Source organism: Sinohyriopsis cumingii, chromosome 12 (genome assembly GCF_028554795.1).
Source record: "Sinohyriopsis cumingii isolate HCF-2022 chromosome 12, ASM2855479v2, whole genome shotgun sequence".
Classification (NCBI taxonomy): Eukaryota; Metazoa; Mollusca; class Bivalvia; order Unionida; family Unionidae; genus Sinohyriopsis; species Sinohyriopsis cumingii.
This window is the reverse complement of record NC_142972.1, coordinates 35,062,384-35,077,807: the sequence shown is the minus strand read 5'-3', so window position 1 is coordinate 35,077,807 and position 15,424 is coordinate 35,062,384. Positions and strand designations below refer to the sequence as shown.

Below are 15,424 nucleotides of genomic sequence, written 5' to 3'. Positions count from 1 at the left end.
TGCTGGGAAAATGAACATGAATAGCTGAAGTACAAAACAGGATGTTGTATACTTTCTGGAGTAGTCAGAGAAATAAAGAAAGTGTGCAGTTTACTTGTTTGTTGATGGTTTATTAACTTTTTTTTAATTGCCCCTGGAATCGCATAAAGCAAGCTCATTACACATCATAGCAGTGGGATACCTGAAATGAAAAAAGGCTGGTACCTTAGAAGCTGAGTAAATTTGGGTAATTTTGAAAAAGGGCATCTTGAAGAAGTTTGAACATGAACTTTTAGCTTTTTGTGAGTCTTGGTGGTGAAATATGTGTGCAGCTGTTATTATTTTGAACTGATGCTAATGAATAAAAAATCTTAAACTAGAACCAGAACTGGCTACTATTTCATTTTGTAGGCTTTTGAAATTTTGTCAGGATCAGTAAAAAAATCATTTTGGTGATTCTGTGGGTTAGTGAAAAGAATCCAGATTTTCTTCTTCTTCAGGAAGACTTTTGGCAGCACACAGACATTTGATGATGATGAGCAAGTAGACCTATTAGAGACAAAGTCCACTCCCCAAAAGATGCCAGTTGATGGTATGTTTCATATTAAAGTCTTTGTATTTGTGTGTAATTGACATCTGTGTTGGTAGGTATTGAACGTGGATATACCAAGCATCCATCTTTTTGTCATACTTGTTTTATGTCCTTCTATACATCTTTACATTAACTGACCTTCATATAGAACTTGTCCCGATATGGCATGTAGTTTTATATCCAGGAGACCTCTTATGAGTTTGTGGGCTTTCTTGAACATTATTTTCTTTATTGAACACATTCAATGAGTCACATTAACATTAAAAAGAATGCTTTGCTACCTATCAAATCCATGTATCCCAGAAAAATTAAAATTTGGTTGTTCCTGTCTGTATATATCATGTAGACAAAGGAAGAAACTCTAACCAGCTACCTGCATTTATGTTGTTTTTTTCCCCATTATTTTTTGTCATTCTTGTCATTTCAGTTGCAAAATGACAACCCAATGCTTTAAATGCAATAATGACACACATAAGACTTGCTTTGCTTGTATTAAGTCTTCCTCAGCTTCATCATATGGCGTTTGTGATAATTAAAAAGTCCTCTTTTATCCATATGGTTGATCAAGACAGAAAAAATAATGAAATAATTCTCAGTTTAGCTTTGATCTAAAGTTGATTTACCATTAGACATAATTGAATGTGAATTGTTCAAATAAAAATGACACAAACGGCTTTTTCACTGGATGAAAGAAGTTGTCCATCTAGCTAGGTTTATCATTGCAAATTGATTTGTGTGAAGGACATTTAACTTAAACCACTCTCATTTTAGTATGCCAATATGTTGCAGTTAATGTTTATCATGATTACTGTGAAAGAATATTCAAGTGATGATGGAATATGAACCAGGGAAAAATTGCTGACCCAAAGTTTCTTGTTTTGGACATGTCTGTCTGTTCAAGAAACATGTTAGCAAGATTATACTATGTATTGTAGACACTTGAAATATTGCTAGCAAGTTTGTTTATACATGTAGATGATCTGATTAGATTTTGAGTAAATTACATCAGCTTTTAAATTTTTTACACTTTTGAACTTTATAGATGGGTTTTCTTGTCATAAATCATGTTATCATGATTAAGCAAAACCCACTAGAGTAGACAAAGGAAATTTAATTGGCATGTTTCGATGCATTAGTAGATGACCTGTTTTAATTTTCATACCATTTGAGTAATTTTTTATTTGTCTGCCATGAGGCAGAGTCTGTTATTTTTATGATCTTACTGCTCTGTCCATCTGTCAAATGGTCAACTATCAAGGGTCACTGATTGAAACAAGAAATATTTCTGCACAGATACATTCGTTTTACACAACATATCTGGCCTGAACCAGAGTCTGCTATTATTTTTGTGATCCTACTGCTCTGTCCATCTGTCAGATGATCAACTATCAAGGGTCACTGATTGAAACAAGAAATATTTCTGCACAATTACATTCGTTTTACATCACAGATCTGGCCCAAACTTTGGGCATGGCTTGCATCTAGGTTAAGGAAGAAGCCTATACATTTTTGGGTGAGAAGATCAAGATAACTGACGGAAAGAAGAAAAATGGTTTCTGCACAAAAATTTAAGTTTATGACATAGAGGATTATTAAACATGGAGAAGGGTGATATAAAAAAAGTTGGCAGGACTGTCTATGCATGTAGATGAACTTAATTGATTTTCAAGTCCATTTAGCAATGTTTCAGTTTTGTTTACTCATTTTTGATGATTAAGAACATTACTTTTTGGATGAAACACTTTTCATCTTGATTAAGCACAAATTAATTAAGGTAAACAAATAAAATTTGCTGGGCATGTATGTATTAATATATAGATGAAAGTAAGCAGTTTACAAATCATCTTAGCAATTTTTACACATTTTAAAACTTGCTGAACTTTTTTACAGAACCCTTGTTCGTGTGAATAAGCAAAAACCTTTTTGGTACAGTAGACAGATTTGGTAGGTTGTTTGCATGCTTATGTTCATGATCAGATTAGATTTTCATACCATTGCAGCAATTTTTCAAATTTGTTTCCTTATTTTGGAACTTGTTGCTTTACAATTTTTTTTCTTCTGCAGTGCAGCACATTTGTTTTACAAACACAAATCTAGTTATCACTTGAACCACTTAAGGCCCATAATGTTGTCAGTATTAGGACTTTTATGTATTTTATATTTCTACTCTGTTAATATATGTGCTCATTGATTTGGTTTGTGCAGCAAGTGCTTTGGAGTCACACAACACCCAAGAAGGAAGCAGCACTAAGAAAGATGAGGTTGTAAAATCACATACAGAGAACGACAATAACACAGAAGCTGCAGACAGCAAGGCAGTAAGTCAATATGTGCACAGACAACAATAGTATTTGTCTCGGCTGTCATCTAAAATGTTGGATTTTTGCTTTTCTCATAACTTATGTTAAAGTATCACAAATAGTAAAATTGACTCTATTCGTTCTAATGGTGTGTCACATATGAGGTAGACATTTATTCTAATGGTCTGTCACATAAAGGTACACATTCATTCTAATGGTCTGTCATATGAAAGGTAGATATTCATTCTAATGGTCTGTCACATAAAGGTACACATTCATTCTAGTGGTCTGTCATATGAAAGGTAGATATTCATTCTAATGGCCTGTCACATAAAAGGTTCACATTCATTCTAATGGTCTGTCACATAAAAGGTAGATATTCATTCTAATGGTCTGTCACATAAAAGGTTCACATTCATTCTAATGGTCTGTCACATAAAAGGTACACATTCATTCTAATGGTCTGTCACAAAAGGTAGACGTTCATTCTAATGATCTGTCATAAAATAAGTAAAGAACATGAATGATAACCTCAAAATTCCTTTATGCTTGCATATATAGCATGTATACTTATAAGTCAAGCCTATCTGCAAACTGCACAGAACCAGATATGCTGTCTCAGCAGATTTAGCTTTATGCACTTTGTTAGGAGTAATCAGTAGAACAACAAACATAGACCTTGATCAACTGGCACATTATGAGACAGCAGATCAGGGTATATATTGTTTCATTTGACTTAAAAGTGAGTATATATGATGTACATCAATTAACTGAATAACAAATAAATTTTGTGCTTTCAACTTACGTTTAATATAGTCCATTGTTTTCTTTTTTGACTTTGGTAAGCTAAACTGTCATAACTTAAAGATATCTTCTGTTATTGATAATCAAAACAATAAATTGTTTTGTATTCAAGTTTCTTGAAAAATAGCCACACTATTATAGCCACCCAGCAATTTTATTATGTAATTTATGGCCATTTTGCAAGGCACTGGATATCAAGTGTGTAATGTGTTATTATGTCACCGTAATAATGAATTAGGTTTTACTAGTCTTTCCAGTGGCCCTAGTTTTTCCTACTTTTACTACTCTTTTGTTTGACTCCCTATTTTTCTATATAAAATGGCTTTACAATCCCCACTTTGTAAAATTTTTATGTAAACTTACAAAATTATTTTGTAATGAAGGGATTCTGTTTCACTTCTCAGTATCTTCCCTATCAGTAGTGTTTAGCAAAAGGTAAGATTTGCTCTCCAATTCCACTGAGGTTCCTGTCTTCAAATTCCATCTGACTACAAGTTCCATATGATGTGATGCATATAGATTGGGAGGAAGGTGAGCTGAAGCTATTTAGAATCAATTTATTTCCCAGCAAGGAGATCTGGACTTAAGCAGCAAATGGGTCATGCTGAAGGACAGAAGCAAAAAGAGATTTCAGAAGTAAGATTCAGTAAGTCTCAGACTGGCTCAGTTCAGGTTAAATGAGACTCAAGAAGTTTTGACTTGATTCTTTAAATCAGTTATGCTTGGTCATATGGCAGAAAGTCATGTAGCACAAGTACGGTATGGCATACTGACAGAGGAGCAGTACCAACTGCCTCCATCTATTTGATTAGAAACTGATAGCCCTAATGCTAATAAGACGGTGTGGTTCTTTGTTAACACTTGTTAGAAAGGTTAGGTACAGTGTGTTGGTAGTTTGTTTTCCATATGCACTGTATGTTGTTCACAATGCCTTCAGATAACATCTTGGTATTTTTGGAGAATAGGCAGAGCACTTAGCATTAGATTTTGCATTTATCAGAGGGAAGATTCCATGAATACTCTAAGACTGGATTTTTATGATTATCTGTCCGTAAGGCATGTTCATGGCAGGTGGCTCTTTTACAAGCTTTGATGAAGATTGAGGTGGAAAAATTTAGCAGCAAGAGTAAGGGATGACAAATCGGAAAACTTTCTGTTGAAGAATGAAAGGTTCAGAAGTTTGAAGAATGTGGAAACTTGCATTCAGGTGTGCTTTTGATTAGTGTGGGGTCACTGTTTAAGAGCTTTTGGTCATGTTTTGTAAAAAAAGGAATCTTTGGTTCAGGTGCTCATTGAGGAGGCATGCTGAAGAAATTCAGGTATAAATTCATTGAGGTTGCTGGCATTTGCAATTTGAACATGAGTACATAAAAAAGCTTGCCAGTAGTTTCTCATGGGTCGGTGGTTCTTCCCAGGGGTTTCCAGGTGTATTCCTCCACCAGTTATTGTGGCCACCATGTATAGCCTATTTTGTGCTGAAAAATGTCATTAAACCCTACAACAACAACAACATTAGCAAAATGCACAGTTGCACCTAGCTGCAGGAGGAACCTTGCAGAATGCTTACCAGATATCAGCAGATATGAACAGGGACACATCCCACAGGACTTGTGTGATGCCAACATAGTCACTTTGTACAAGAACAAAGGAGACCGTAGCAGCTGCAACAATTACCAGTGCATCTCCCTCCTCCTCAGCATAGTCGGAAAGGCTTTCACCCGTGTTGCCTTGGCATGCTTGCAGATCCTATCCTCCCGCATCTACCCGGAGTCCCAATGTGGTTTTCGAGCCGGCAGGTCAACTCTAGACATGATCTTCTCACTATGCCAGTTGCAGAAGTGTCGCAAGCAGCAGATGCCCCTCTGTATTGCCTTCATAGACCTGACAAAGGTGTTTGACCTAGTCAGTTGGAGTGGACTCTTCAGATTCCTGCAGAAGATTGGCTGCCCCCCCCTTGACGACTGTTTGTTCTCATCACGTCATTCCATGAGAACATGCACAGCACAGTGTACTTCAGTGGCGCAACATCAGAGGCCTTCCCAGTTATCAGCAGTGTCAAACAAGGCTGTGTTCTTGTGCTGACGCTCTTCGCCATCTACTTCTCCATGCTTCTCCAGTACGCCTTCAAGGACTGCAGTGAGGGAGTGTACATCCATGCCAGGGCTGACGGCAAGCTGTTCAACATCACCCGTTTTTGTGCTAAGACTAAAGTCACAGAGGTACTCATCCGTGAACTGCTCTTTGCCGACTTATGCAGCCGTGACATCACACACTGAAGATGGACTGCAGCAGTTGGTATGCCACCTCTCCCATGCCTGTAAGGAGTTTGGACTGACCATCAGTTTGAAGAAAACAAATGTCATGGTGCAGGACGCAGACTCCCTTCCCTCTGTCAGCATCGATGGGTACAACTTTGAAGTTCTTGAGAACTTCACATACCTCGGGTCCACCATCTCCAGCTCACTCTCCATTGATCTGAGGTGAATGGCAGGATTGCCAAGGCAGCAGCAGTGATGGCCAGACTTAACCAGAGGGTCTGGAACAACCCCAATCTCACTGAGAAGACCAAACTACATGTCTACCAGCCCTGTGTGCTCAGCTCACTCCGCTACAGCAGCGAAACAGTGACCACCTATGCGAGACACGAGAGGAAACTCAACAGCTTCCACCTGAGATGCCTGCAGCGTATTCTGCACTTCCAGTGGCAGGACAAAGTACCCAAGACAGAGGTTCTGGAACGTGCCAACACGAACAGCATGTTCTCCATTCTCAGCGAGAGGCACCTTCACTGGCTCGGCCATGTCAAGAGAATGGACCCAGACTGCATTCCCAAGGATCTCATATACAGGGAGTTAGCAGAAGGTGCACGACCGACTGGATGACCACGACTGTGCTTCAAAGATGTTTACAAGAAGGACATGAAGATGGCCAACATCATTGTCAACAACTGGGAGAGCTGTGCTAACCATCGTTCCACCTGGCGCCTAGCTGTCAGACAGGGTGTTCAAAAAGCCGAGGAAGACAGAAACAGAAAGCAAGCTGAGAAGAGAGCTAGAAAGAAAGAGAAACAAAAACTTACTCTGGAGCTACACCATCATCTCCCGTACACAGATGGATGCCAAGAGATCTGCAAGAGTTGTAGAGAGCAGCATAACTTGTATACCTTCTGTAATTTGACCCGCATTTTTTGCACAATAATAATAATAATAATGAGGACTTTGTATAGCACCTAATCTTCAGGAGCTCTAAGTGCTTACAACATTAGACAACACCTATAACATAAAAAACATATATAATGATATGATTACAAAAAACAAACACTATGAAATTAGAAAACATAAAAAAAACAAGCTGAAAATATTTAAGGTAGGAAACATTATTAGGTCTTTAAGTTTGTTCTTGCAGTCGAAATAAGTGAGTTTTAAGAGCACTCTTGAATGGGATCACTGTGACCTTTTGTCTAAGTTCAGTGGGCAATTCATTCCACGTTGCTGGGCCCTGGTATGCAAAAGAACGGTGTCCATATGACTTTGTTTTCATAGTGGGAATAACGAGTATATGGTTGTCAGAAGAGGAGCGTAAGTATCTTGCTGGTGTGTACACATGGGTGAGGTCAGATAGGTATGTTGGACTAGAGTCCGACAGTGAAATGTAGCACAGAGAACAAATTTTGTGTTTAATTCTGGATCGAATGGATAGCCAGTGTAGGGTACAGAGCAGCAGGGAGGTGTGCTCTGATCGTGGTACTCTAAGTATGATCCGAGCAGCTGTGTTTTGAACTTTTTGAAGTTTCTGGAGTAGATATTGAGATGAACCAGACAGAATTGAGTTACAATAGTCCAGTCTTGAAAGTACTAACGAACACACAAGGTATTTAGTAGCATCAACTGAAAGATATTTGCGAATGGAGCTGATGTGTCTCAGCTCAAGATATCCAGTCTTGCATATGTTCATAACATGTTGGTGCAATGTGAGAGTACTGTCCAGAGTAACACCTAGGTTTTGTACTGACTGTGTGAATTTAATGTTGGTGTTGCTGATATTTATTGTTTGAGGTAAAGGATGTGAATGAGAAAGTCTTTGTGTTGTAATCAGAATGGCCTCAGTTTTATCATCATTCATCTGCAACTTGTTACATGTCATCCATGATTTCACATCAGAAATGCACCTCTCTACTCCTTGGATGGTAGCGTCAACTTTGGTTGTGTGGCTAGATTTGTATATTTGGGTGTCATCAGCATACAATTGGTAAGACACTGGATGATGATCTATGACACTTGAGAGCGGCTGAGTGTATAGAATGAAGAGAACAGGTCCAAGAACAGACCCCCGTGGAACACCACAACATAGATAGGGAGGACCGTAGAATGTTATCATCAGGTCTGTGAAGAATCCAGTCTAAAATGTGATCATGTTTATGGGTGGGTTGGTTAACTGACTGTTTGAGGTTGAAAACATTAATGGAATCTCGGAGTTTTGATGTGCTTGGGTTTCAGGGACAGTCAAAGTAAAAGTTGAAATCTCCAAGAATAATCAGGTTGCCACCTATCAAATTTCCATACTCCATGAGATTTGGAAACTGCTCCAAAAAGAGAAATTCAGTCAGCTTGTATTTTCTACTAGGAGGAGGGCAGTATAGGCAGAAAAAATGGACTGACCTTTGCTCCAGTGTGAGTGTGGTTTGGACTAGTTCAAATGATGTGTGGTCGAAATTGAATGTTGCGGTGTGGTTAAGACATTTGATCATGGAGTTCTTTGTGATGACAGCGATTCCACCTCCGCGAGAGTGGCGGGGGAAACGACTTGATGGAGTAACCAATGGGTGTTACATCCACAGTAATGAGTGGGTGTTAGATCCGCAAGTAGAATAATTATAATCATGATGATTTCCGAGAGTGCTTTTTATTACCATAGTAACAACTGACTACTGATACATTGAACAATACCCAGAGGGAGCCACATCAAATTAGTTGATTTCTCTTATTAATCTAAGAAATGCACTAGTGCTAAGTTTGATGCTATGAAAGAATGCTTTGATGATGTGTCATACAGTTTCAAAATATTTGTGCATTTTTGTCCTTTTTTCTATATAATTTTTTTTTTAATCCCCCAAAATGAAAATCATTCCGATCATAATTCAGACTATGCTATGTTTGGTCCTTTGTGGTTAGAAAGGTTGTTACATTAACAATTTCATGGTAAAGTACAAACTAGAATTGGTAAATGGATGGCATTTTATATTACTTTGGTTTATATACTGCTACATGGGTGACAGTGATTATTTTATTTTTTAAAATGCTGGTTTTGACTATAAATATAAAGATATGGCCTCTGTGCTGTGGAGTTGGATCTTTTGAGAAAATAGAGGCAACCTGTACTATACAGCTAGAAAGTGAGTTGTAGCATCCTGATGATGGTAAGTCAAGTAACATGTATTTGATACAAAATTTCTTCATAAAATATCCTGATTTTCCCCTATTTCCCCTACTTTTCCCCTATTTTCAGTACTTTTTCCCTACTGTTTATATATAAAACAAATATCCCTAATGTATCTCTTCCTTTTCACAAAGGGTTGCTGGAAAGACCGTTCTACTTGTGATTCCTAAATGTTCAAACAATCCAAAAATATGTAACTTTAGTCAAATCGATGAGGACTGTTCCATTTAGACTTGCACGGTATTGAGGGATGGCATTTAAAAAAAAAAAAACATGCCAGGTTATTCTAATTACTAAAAGGGTTCATGTGAAAATGATACAGAATTCTAAATAGTATCTGTGGATGACTACTGGACACTGAAAAGAATGCCTTACCTGGGTTCCAAGTTTTTTTTACTGGAACATCCCTGACTAAAATCTAATCACAGATGAATGAATAAATAATTGAATACTCAATAAATAGGTGGTGAGTGGTTGCACTTTTGTGTACATCATATATTGATTTCTTTGTATGTTTTTCAGTTTGTGGAGAATACGTTTGCCATCTGCCAGTTCTGTGGATACAATAGTTCGTGTTTGATCAAATGTGATCGTTGCTCAAGAAAATTCAATGATAAAACAAAACGCTTCACTGAGGATTTTAAAAGGGCAAAGATAGAATCAGAAAATTTAACAGATACAGGTGTGACAAAAATAGAATCAGATAATCCAATAGATAAAAAGATTTTTTATGGAAACAAATCGGAGCAAAAGACTCGGGTATATGATAGTAAGATTTTAATAATGACAGAAAGATCTACTGGCACTTGTGGGGAAATGCTCAGTACAGGGTGTGGCACCCCTGTCTCAGTGAAGGCCATTCACACTCCAAGGGGAAGAAGAGTAAGGGCTGGACGGGGACGAGGAAGACATGTTACTTTTGTACCAGGTAAGTTCTCTGCTTCTTTAAAAAGGCAATATTTTTCTATTTTTAGTGATTCAATGCATAACGAAGTCCAAATGACCATCTTTTCACTATGATTTTGGATGCCAGAACTCTTTCAAAACTTTGAGGTGGGAGCGGGTCAAGATTTACAACCATTTTCATTTCTGTAATCTATTGCTGAGTACATATGACTAAATACAAAATTTGTAGTCTATGCATCAGTTGTTTTCTTTTCTGTTTAGGTTTGTTTGAGATCAGCAGTTGATCCACATACAAAGGTTGTCAGAACTGCCTTGCTTGGTAGATTGGTAGATTAAGCAGTGACTCTCATAGACTAATAATAATAATAATATGGACTTAGTTCAGCGCCTGATCTTTAGAAACTCTAAGCACTTTACACTATTACATAACATGTAAAAACATATACAAGATTACAAAAACAAACCATAAAGTAAAAAGAAAATGAAGATGTTAGATTTCATTGGATGTCATGCATTAATTAGCTGTGTTCTGTTTATCATGTGAAGGTTTCTCTTAGTAGTAGTAACAGATATGGAAGGTTAGGGACTGATAACGTGTGATGGCATATGACATAGAAGTGATCTGATAAAAGTTGATAGGACACCAGTGAAGACTATTATCATCATGTCCTGGAAGAATCCTGTCTAAAATGTAGCCATGTTTATGGGTGGGTTTGATAACTGAGGTTGCAAATGTGGATAGGATCTAAGAGTTTTTATATGTATGGATTTCTAGGATAGTCAAAGTGAAAATTGACATATCCAAGAATAATCAGGTTTCCTTCTAAATAATTTCCATACTCCAGGAGGTAGGAAACTGCTCCAAAAAGAGATTCAGTCAGCTTGTTTTTTCAACTAGGAGGCAGGTGGTAGATGCAGAAAAAATGGACTAACCATTGTTCAATTGTGAGTGAGATTTGAACCAATTCAAACGATGTTTGTTCAAAATTGAAAGTTGTAATGTAGTTAAGATGGTGAATTATAAAATCCTTTGTGATGACAGCAATTCTTCCTCCACATATTGGAAGTTGTGTTGTAGTTAAGACTGAATTATTGAGCCCTCTGTGATGACATCAATTTCTCTTCTGCAATTTTTAAAAAAGCACATCTAGTTCAGTTTGTTTGCATACTGTAAATACTCTTATACCTAGAAACATGAAATTTTGTGAGGGGATGCATCTTGATGAATACTACACCCAGGACATAAAAGCAGGTCACATTGACTTGCAGTTTACACTTAAGTGACTTTTATTAAATTGTGTTTTAAGTTTCTGTCTCAAGTTCTGTTCATGTTTTAATCATCAACAATATGATTTTATGCATCTCCTTTAGTACCACACTCATACCAGAAACGAATTTAACTTAACAATTAACGAATTTAGCTTCACAATTCAGTGGCTTAGGTTAAGTTGTTGTGTGTTTTGCTCATGTCCCAGTAGGGATTTTTGTACAGATTAATCATGCTGTTTTATCTAGATTCAAGAAACTTGGTGAAGGGTGCATCTTAATGAAAACTACTCACTCATCAGAAAAGTATGTCACTATGACCCAAATAACATGCTTTACTGACTTTGGTTAAACTGTGTTTATATTTATTTCTCAAGTTATGTTTATGTTAGAATCATCACACTAGATGCATTTCTGTCAGTTCTACAACTTTACAATAAAAAAAGGTCATGGTGAAATACAGGTCACATTTTACTGACTTGGGTATTATTTTTAGTTTATGACCAACTAGGTTTTGTTGTAACCCTGTATATAGACTGTTATACCATGGTGAGTACTTATCTTTATCACAAAAAAGTAGCTCACTACAAGCGATATTTCATGCATCAGAGACTTTGGCTACATTTTATGAATTAAGTTCATTATTTTATGCTGTAATTGTTAATCTTTTAAGAAAAAAGGTAATGACTAAATATTGATCTACATTTCAAATTTTTCTGGCATAGTTTAAGATTGTGTGTTTAGCTGATAACTAAAATGGGTTTTTAGCTCCATTTGTACATACTGTTATATAAAGATTCAAGACACTTGATGGGGGGCTTGATGAATACCACACTCTTGTCATAAAAGTAGCTCAGTGTGATCCATACTTTATGCTTCACTGACTTGGGTTCAGTTTCAAGATTTGTTCATGCCAGAATTGTCAAACTGGATGATTTTATGCATCTCTGTTAGTACCACACCCTGACAACAAATGAAGGTATTTGTGACCTACATTTATCACTGGCTAATGTTAAGTTTTTGAATTTAGCTTGTGGCCACATTCTTTTTTATCTGCTGTATAATACTGTTATATCTGGAATCATCAAACTTGCTGAGAAGATTCTTGATGTGTAGCACACTGTCATTGTGACCTATACTTCAGATTTTGCTGACTTAGATTCAATTTAATGTTTGTAAAGCTCATGTTTTAATCATTTGTTACGCCTCTGTGGTCTTAAACTAAGTAACAGAAAAGGGTTTAAACCAACAAGTTTCGTAAAATTCAGCAAATAATGTATTTCAGTAGAATACAGAGTGAAAATTTAAAAAAGAAAGAGTTGGTTGATATTTAGTAGGGTGGACATAAATCATGTTTGAACATTGTGGTTTAAATCTCTCTCTCTCTGTGACATCTTTCAATGCCAATACATGTCTAATATTATTTACCTAAATTAGTAATATTTGATTTGACTGATTAGAGTGTGTGTGATTTGTATTTTTAATGTAGCTTTAACAATTTTCAGTGATATTGCTAGGATGTCTGCATTGTAGCAGTTTATATTAATGTCTAGCATGGGGAATTATGTCTCACACAGTCACATTATCCTGACACCAGGCCAACTAGTCCTAACACTAATCTCTTAATGCTGTGCACCTAGCAAGGCAGTTGCTAGTACTAGTTTCATAATTGCGACTCGGCCAGGTTTTGAACTCTTGACCTAATGCATCCGAGTCGGACGCTCTAACCACTTAAGCCACTAGAGCAGTGACTGATTAGATTGGATTACATATTTCAAATGGCATGTGTATGTGAAGCATACATGCCAACCATATTGCTTTTTTCTAGAACTAAGTGTTAAGTTTGGGCTCAAGGTCATTTAGTTAGATCCAGACCAGGTTGTGTATGAATGATCTCTATTCAGCTTTTGTCATTATAATAAAATTAATTCTTGTGATTAACTGTAACCAATGAGAATTCTTTCTTGTGTTTAGAAACAGTAATGATATCCTCAGATGAAGATGAACCAGGCAGTAAAACAGTGGCATTAAAGCTTGTTGCAGAAAGTTCAAAGCCTGACTCTTTTAATCAAGACAGCTGCAGCAGCAGCAGCCTATCTACTGTTGCAGAAGAAGAGAGGTCATCCTCACCTATGTTCCCTATAGCATCTGCTGTGAAACGTGGTTCATCACCTGTTTTTCCAAAATCCAGACGGGAAAGAATGGAAGATGAGGTACTAATTAAGATGATGACAATTATTTTGCTGGTCTTTGTTTTAAGAGCTTGATATATTAGATCAGATTTCATTTGTTTTCCTCATTCTTCTTGTTTTATTACACTGCCTGTTCTGTGGATGTTGTGTTTTGAAGAAAATAAATGCTTTTGAAACAGCAGAAGAAAATGAGCCAAATTTGTCTTCTTTAACACTGTAATTTTGATATTGAACATGTTTTATGCTGTTTAAATAGTATCTATTTGTAACTGTGCACAAGGAATCTGTAATGATGTTGCATAATCATTTAGAAATCAATTAATCTTTTGATATATCATAATATTCACTAAATCTCATGTTTGTTCTTAAGATACATTACTTGATTATAATCAGCAAACTTGCAAAGCCATCATCCCAAGCTAAAAAGTCATAGATTTTGATCTGTTTTAGCAACAGAAGTCCTAAAATATCATCTGCCTGCCAAGTCAGACAAGAGTGGTAATCCCATTGATAGAGGGATTGATGCCTAAATTAAGTCAAATGTCAGTTACTACCTCCACGTGTGCTTGAAAGAATGCTTTATCAGGACCTCACATATGAAGAAATTACTTTTCCCTTTTCATTAGTTAAACATGCCTTTGGCGTTTTCTCACAGATGCAGAATTTAGATTGTGCCTTCTCATCAGTTAAGCATGCCTTTGGCATTTTCTCACAAATGCAGAATTTTCTTGTGCCTTTTCATTAGCTAAGCATGCCTTTGGTGTTTTCTCACGTAGGGAATTATACTCCAACTATTTTTCTATTTCTTGTTCTATCTTGATCATAATTTAATAATTTGCACCTTTTTTGTCTAATTTTGTTATTTAGTAGCTTGATGGTACCATCTTAATTGGCCACCAATTGGTATATAATACTGTAATTCAACTTATTGCACAACCTCGTTTATGAATCTTGTCAAGCAATTATTCTGTTAAATGGTCATGCAGATCATTTCGCAGTGCATTTTTCTTCCTTCATAGCATCCCGTTCACAGTAAGTTCAGTATGATGCTTGTGTTTGCCTTTGTTCTGCTTTCTCTGTTTACAGGTGTCCACTCTGTTATCAGGATTTTTCAGTATGTTAGGTACAAACAGTTCTAGTTGGTTGAATATTCATCTCACTACCCATGTAAGATGTCTCAGGTACAATTTAGGACATACATTTGACATATGCTGTTGCTAGTCTGAGGATGTATAGGTGACCATCATGGCCATGCAAAGAAAAATAAGAGCCAAGAAGCATATAAAACAGGATATGGACACCATTAGCATTACTTCTAATACACCTTCATTGGCATCTTCCTGTTGTCAAAATCCCTGGAGGCAGAAAGATCACATGTTGAGATGAAAATTCTGCAGTCTACGCCAAAATGAGGAGCTCACACATCGCAGTCCCTGCTGTCACCCTTGTTGCTGCACACAGGACAGCTTTTCTCAGCACTAGCTACAGGGCCAGTAGTAGATACTTGTATGATGACCCCCTTGGACCAATAGTAGATACACCATCAATACAAACATATTCCAAGATTGGCTAACGTAATCTTTCCTGGGCTAGCCAGTATTGGATTTTAGCACCAGACACCAGCTTGCTGCAGACCACACCATCTCTGCCACAGCCTACACCGATGCCTTTGACTTCCAGGACTGGGTACAGTGATATATTTTCCAGTATGCCCAGTCCTGGCTTTTGGACACAGATATATCAATTTGACACCCAGTCAGTACAAACATGGTATAGAGGCACACCTATATCATTCCTGGATATTGCATCATCTCATAAAGATGTGGATACCGACAATTGTGATTGTTCCTTCCAATAGCTAGTACTGAACTTAAAGACCAGAAGTCACCTGACCTTTGACTATGTTTCCAGCTTCAGTACAGTCTTATCCTGTGCCATATACCACTGGG

General features: G+C 37.0%; 1 protein-coding gene across 3 annotated transcripts in view; it reads left to right on the top strand.

Moving 5' to 3' along the window:
• Positions 1-15,424, top strand: part of LOC149786241 (uncharacterized) — a 111,232-nt gene that overhangs the window by 58,777 nt on the left and 37,031 nt on the right. For all 3 annotated transcript variants that reach the window (XR_016424894.1, XR_016424893.1, XM_089976613.1), the window contains exons 6-9: positions 480-571; positions 2,777-2,889; positions 9,634-10,039; positions 13,258-13,496. Coding sequence is in view for 1 of the 3 variants with exons in the window: in XM_089976613.1 (XP_089832739.1) it covers positions 480-571; positions 2,777-2,889; positions 9,634-10,039; positions 13,258-13,496 (850 nt within the window). In the remaining 2 variants the exon portion in view is untranslated. The remainder of the gene's footprint in view (positions 1-479; positions 572-2,776; positions 2,890-9,633; positions 10,040-13,257; positions 13,497-15,424) is intronic.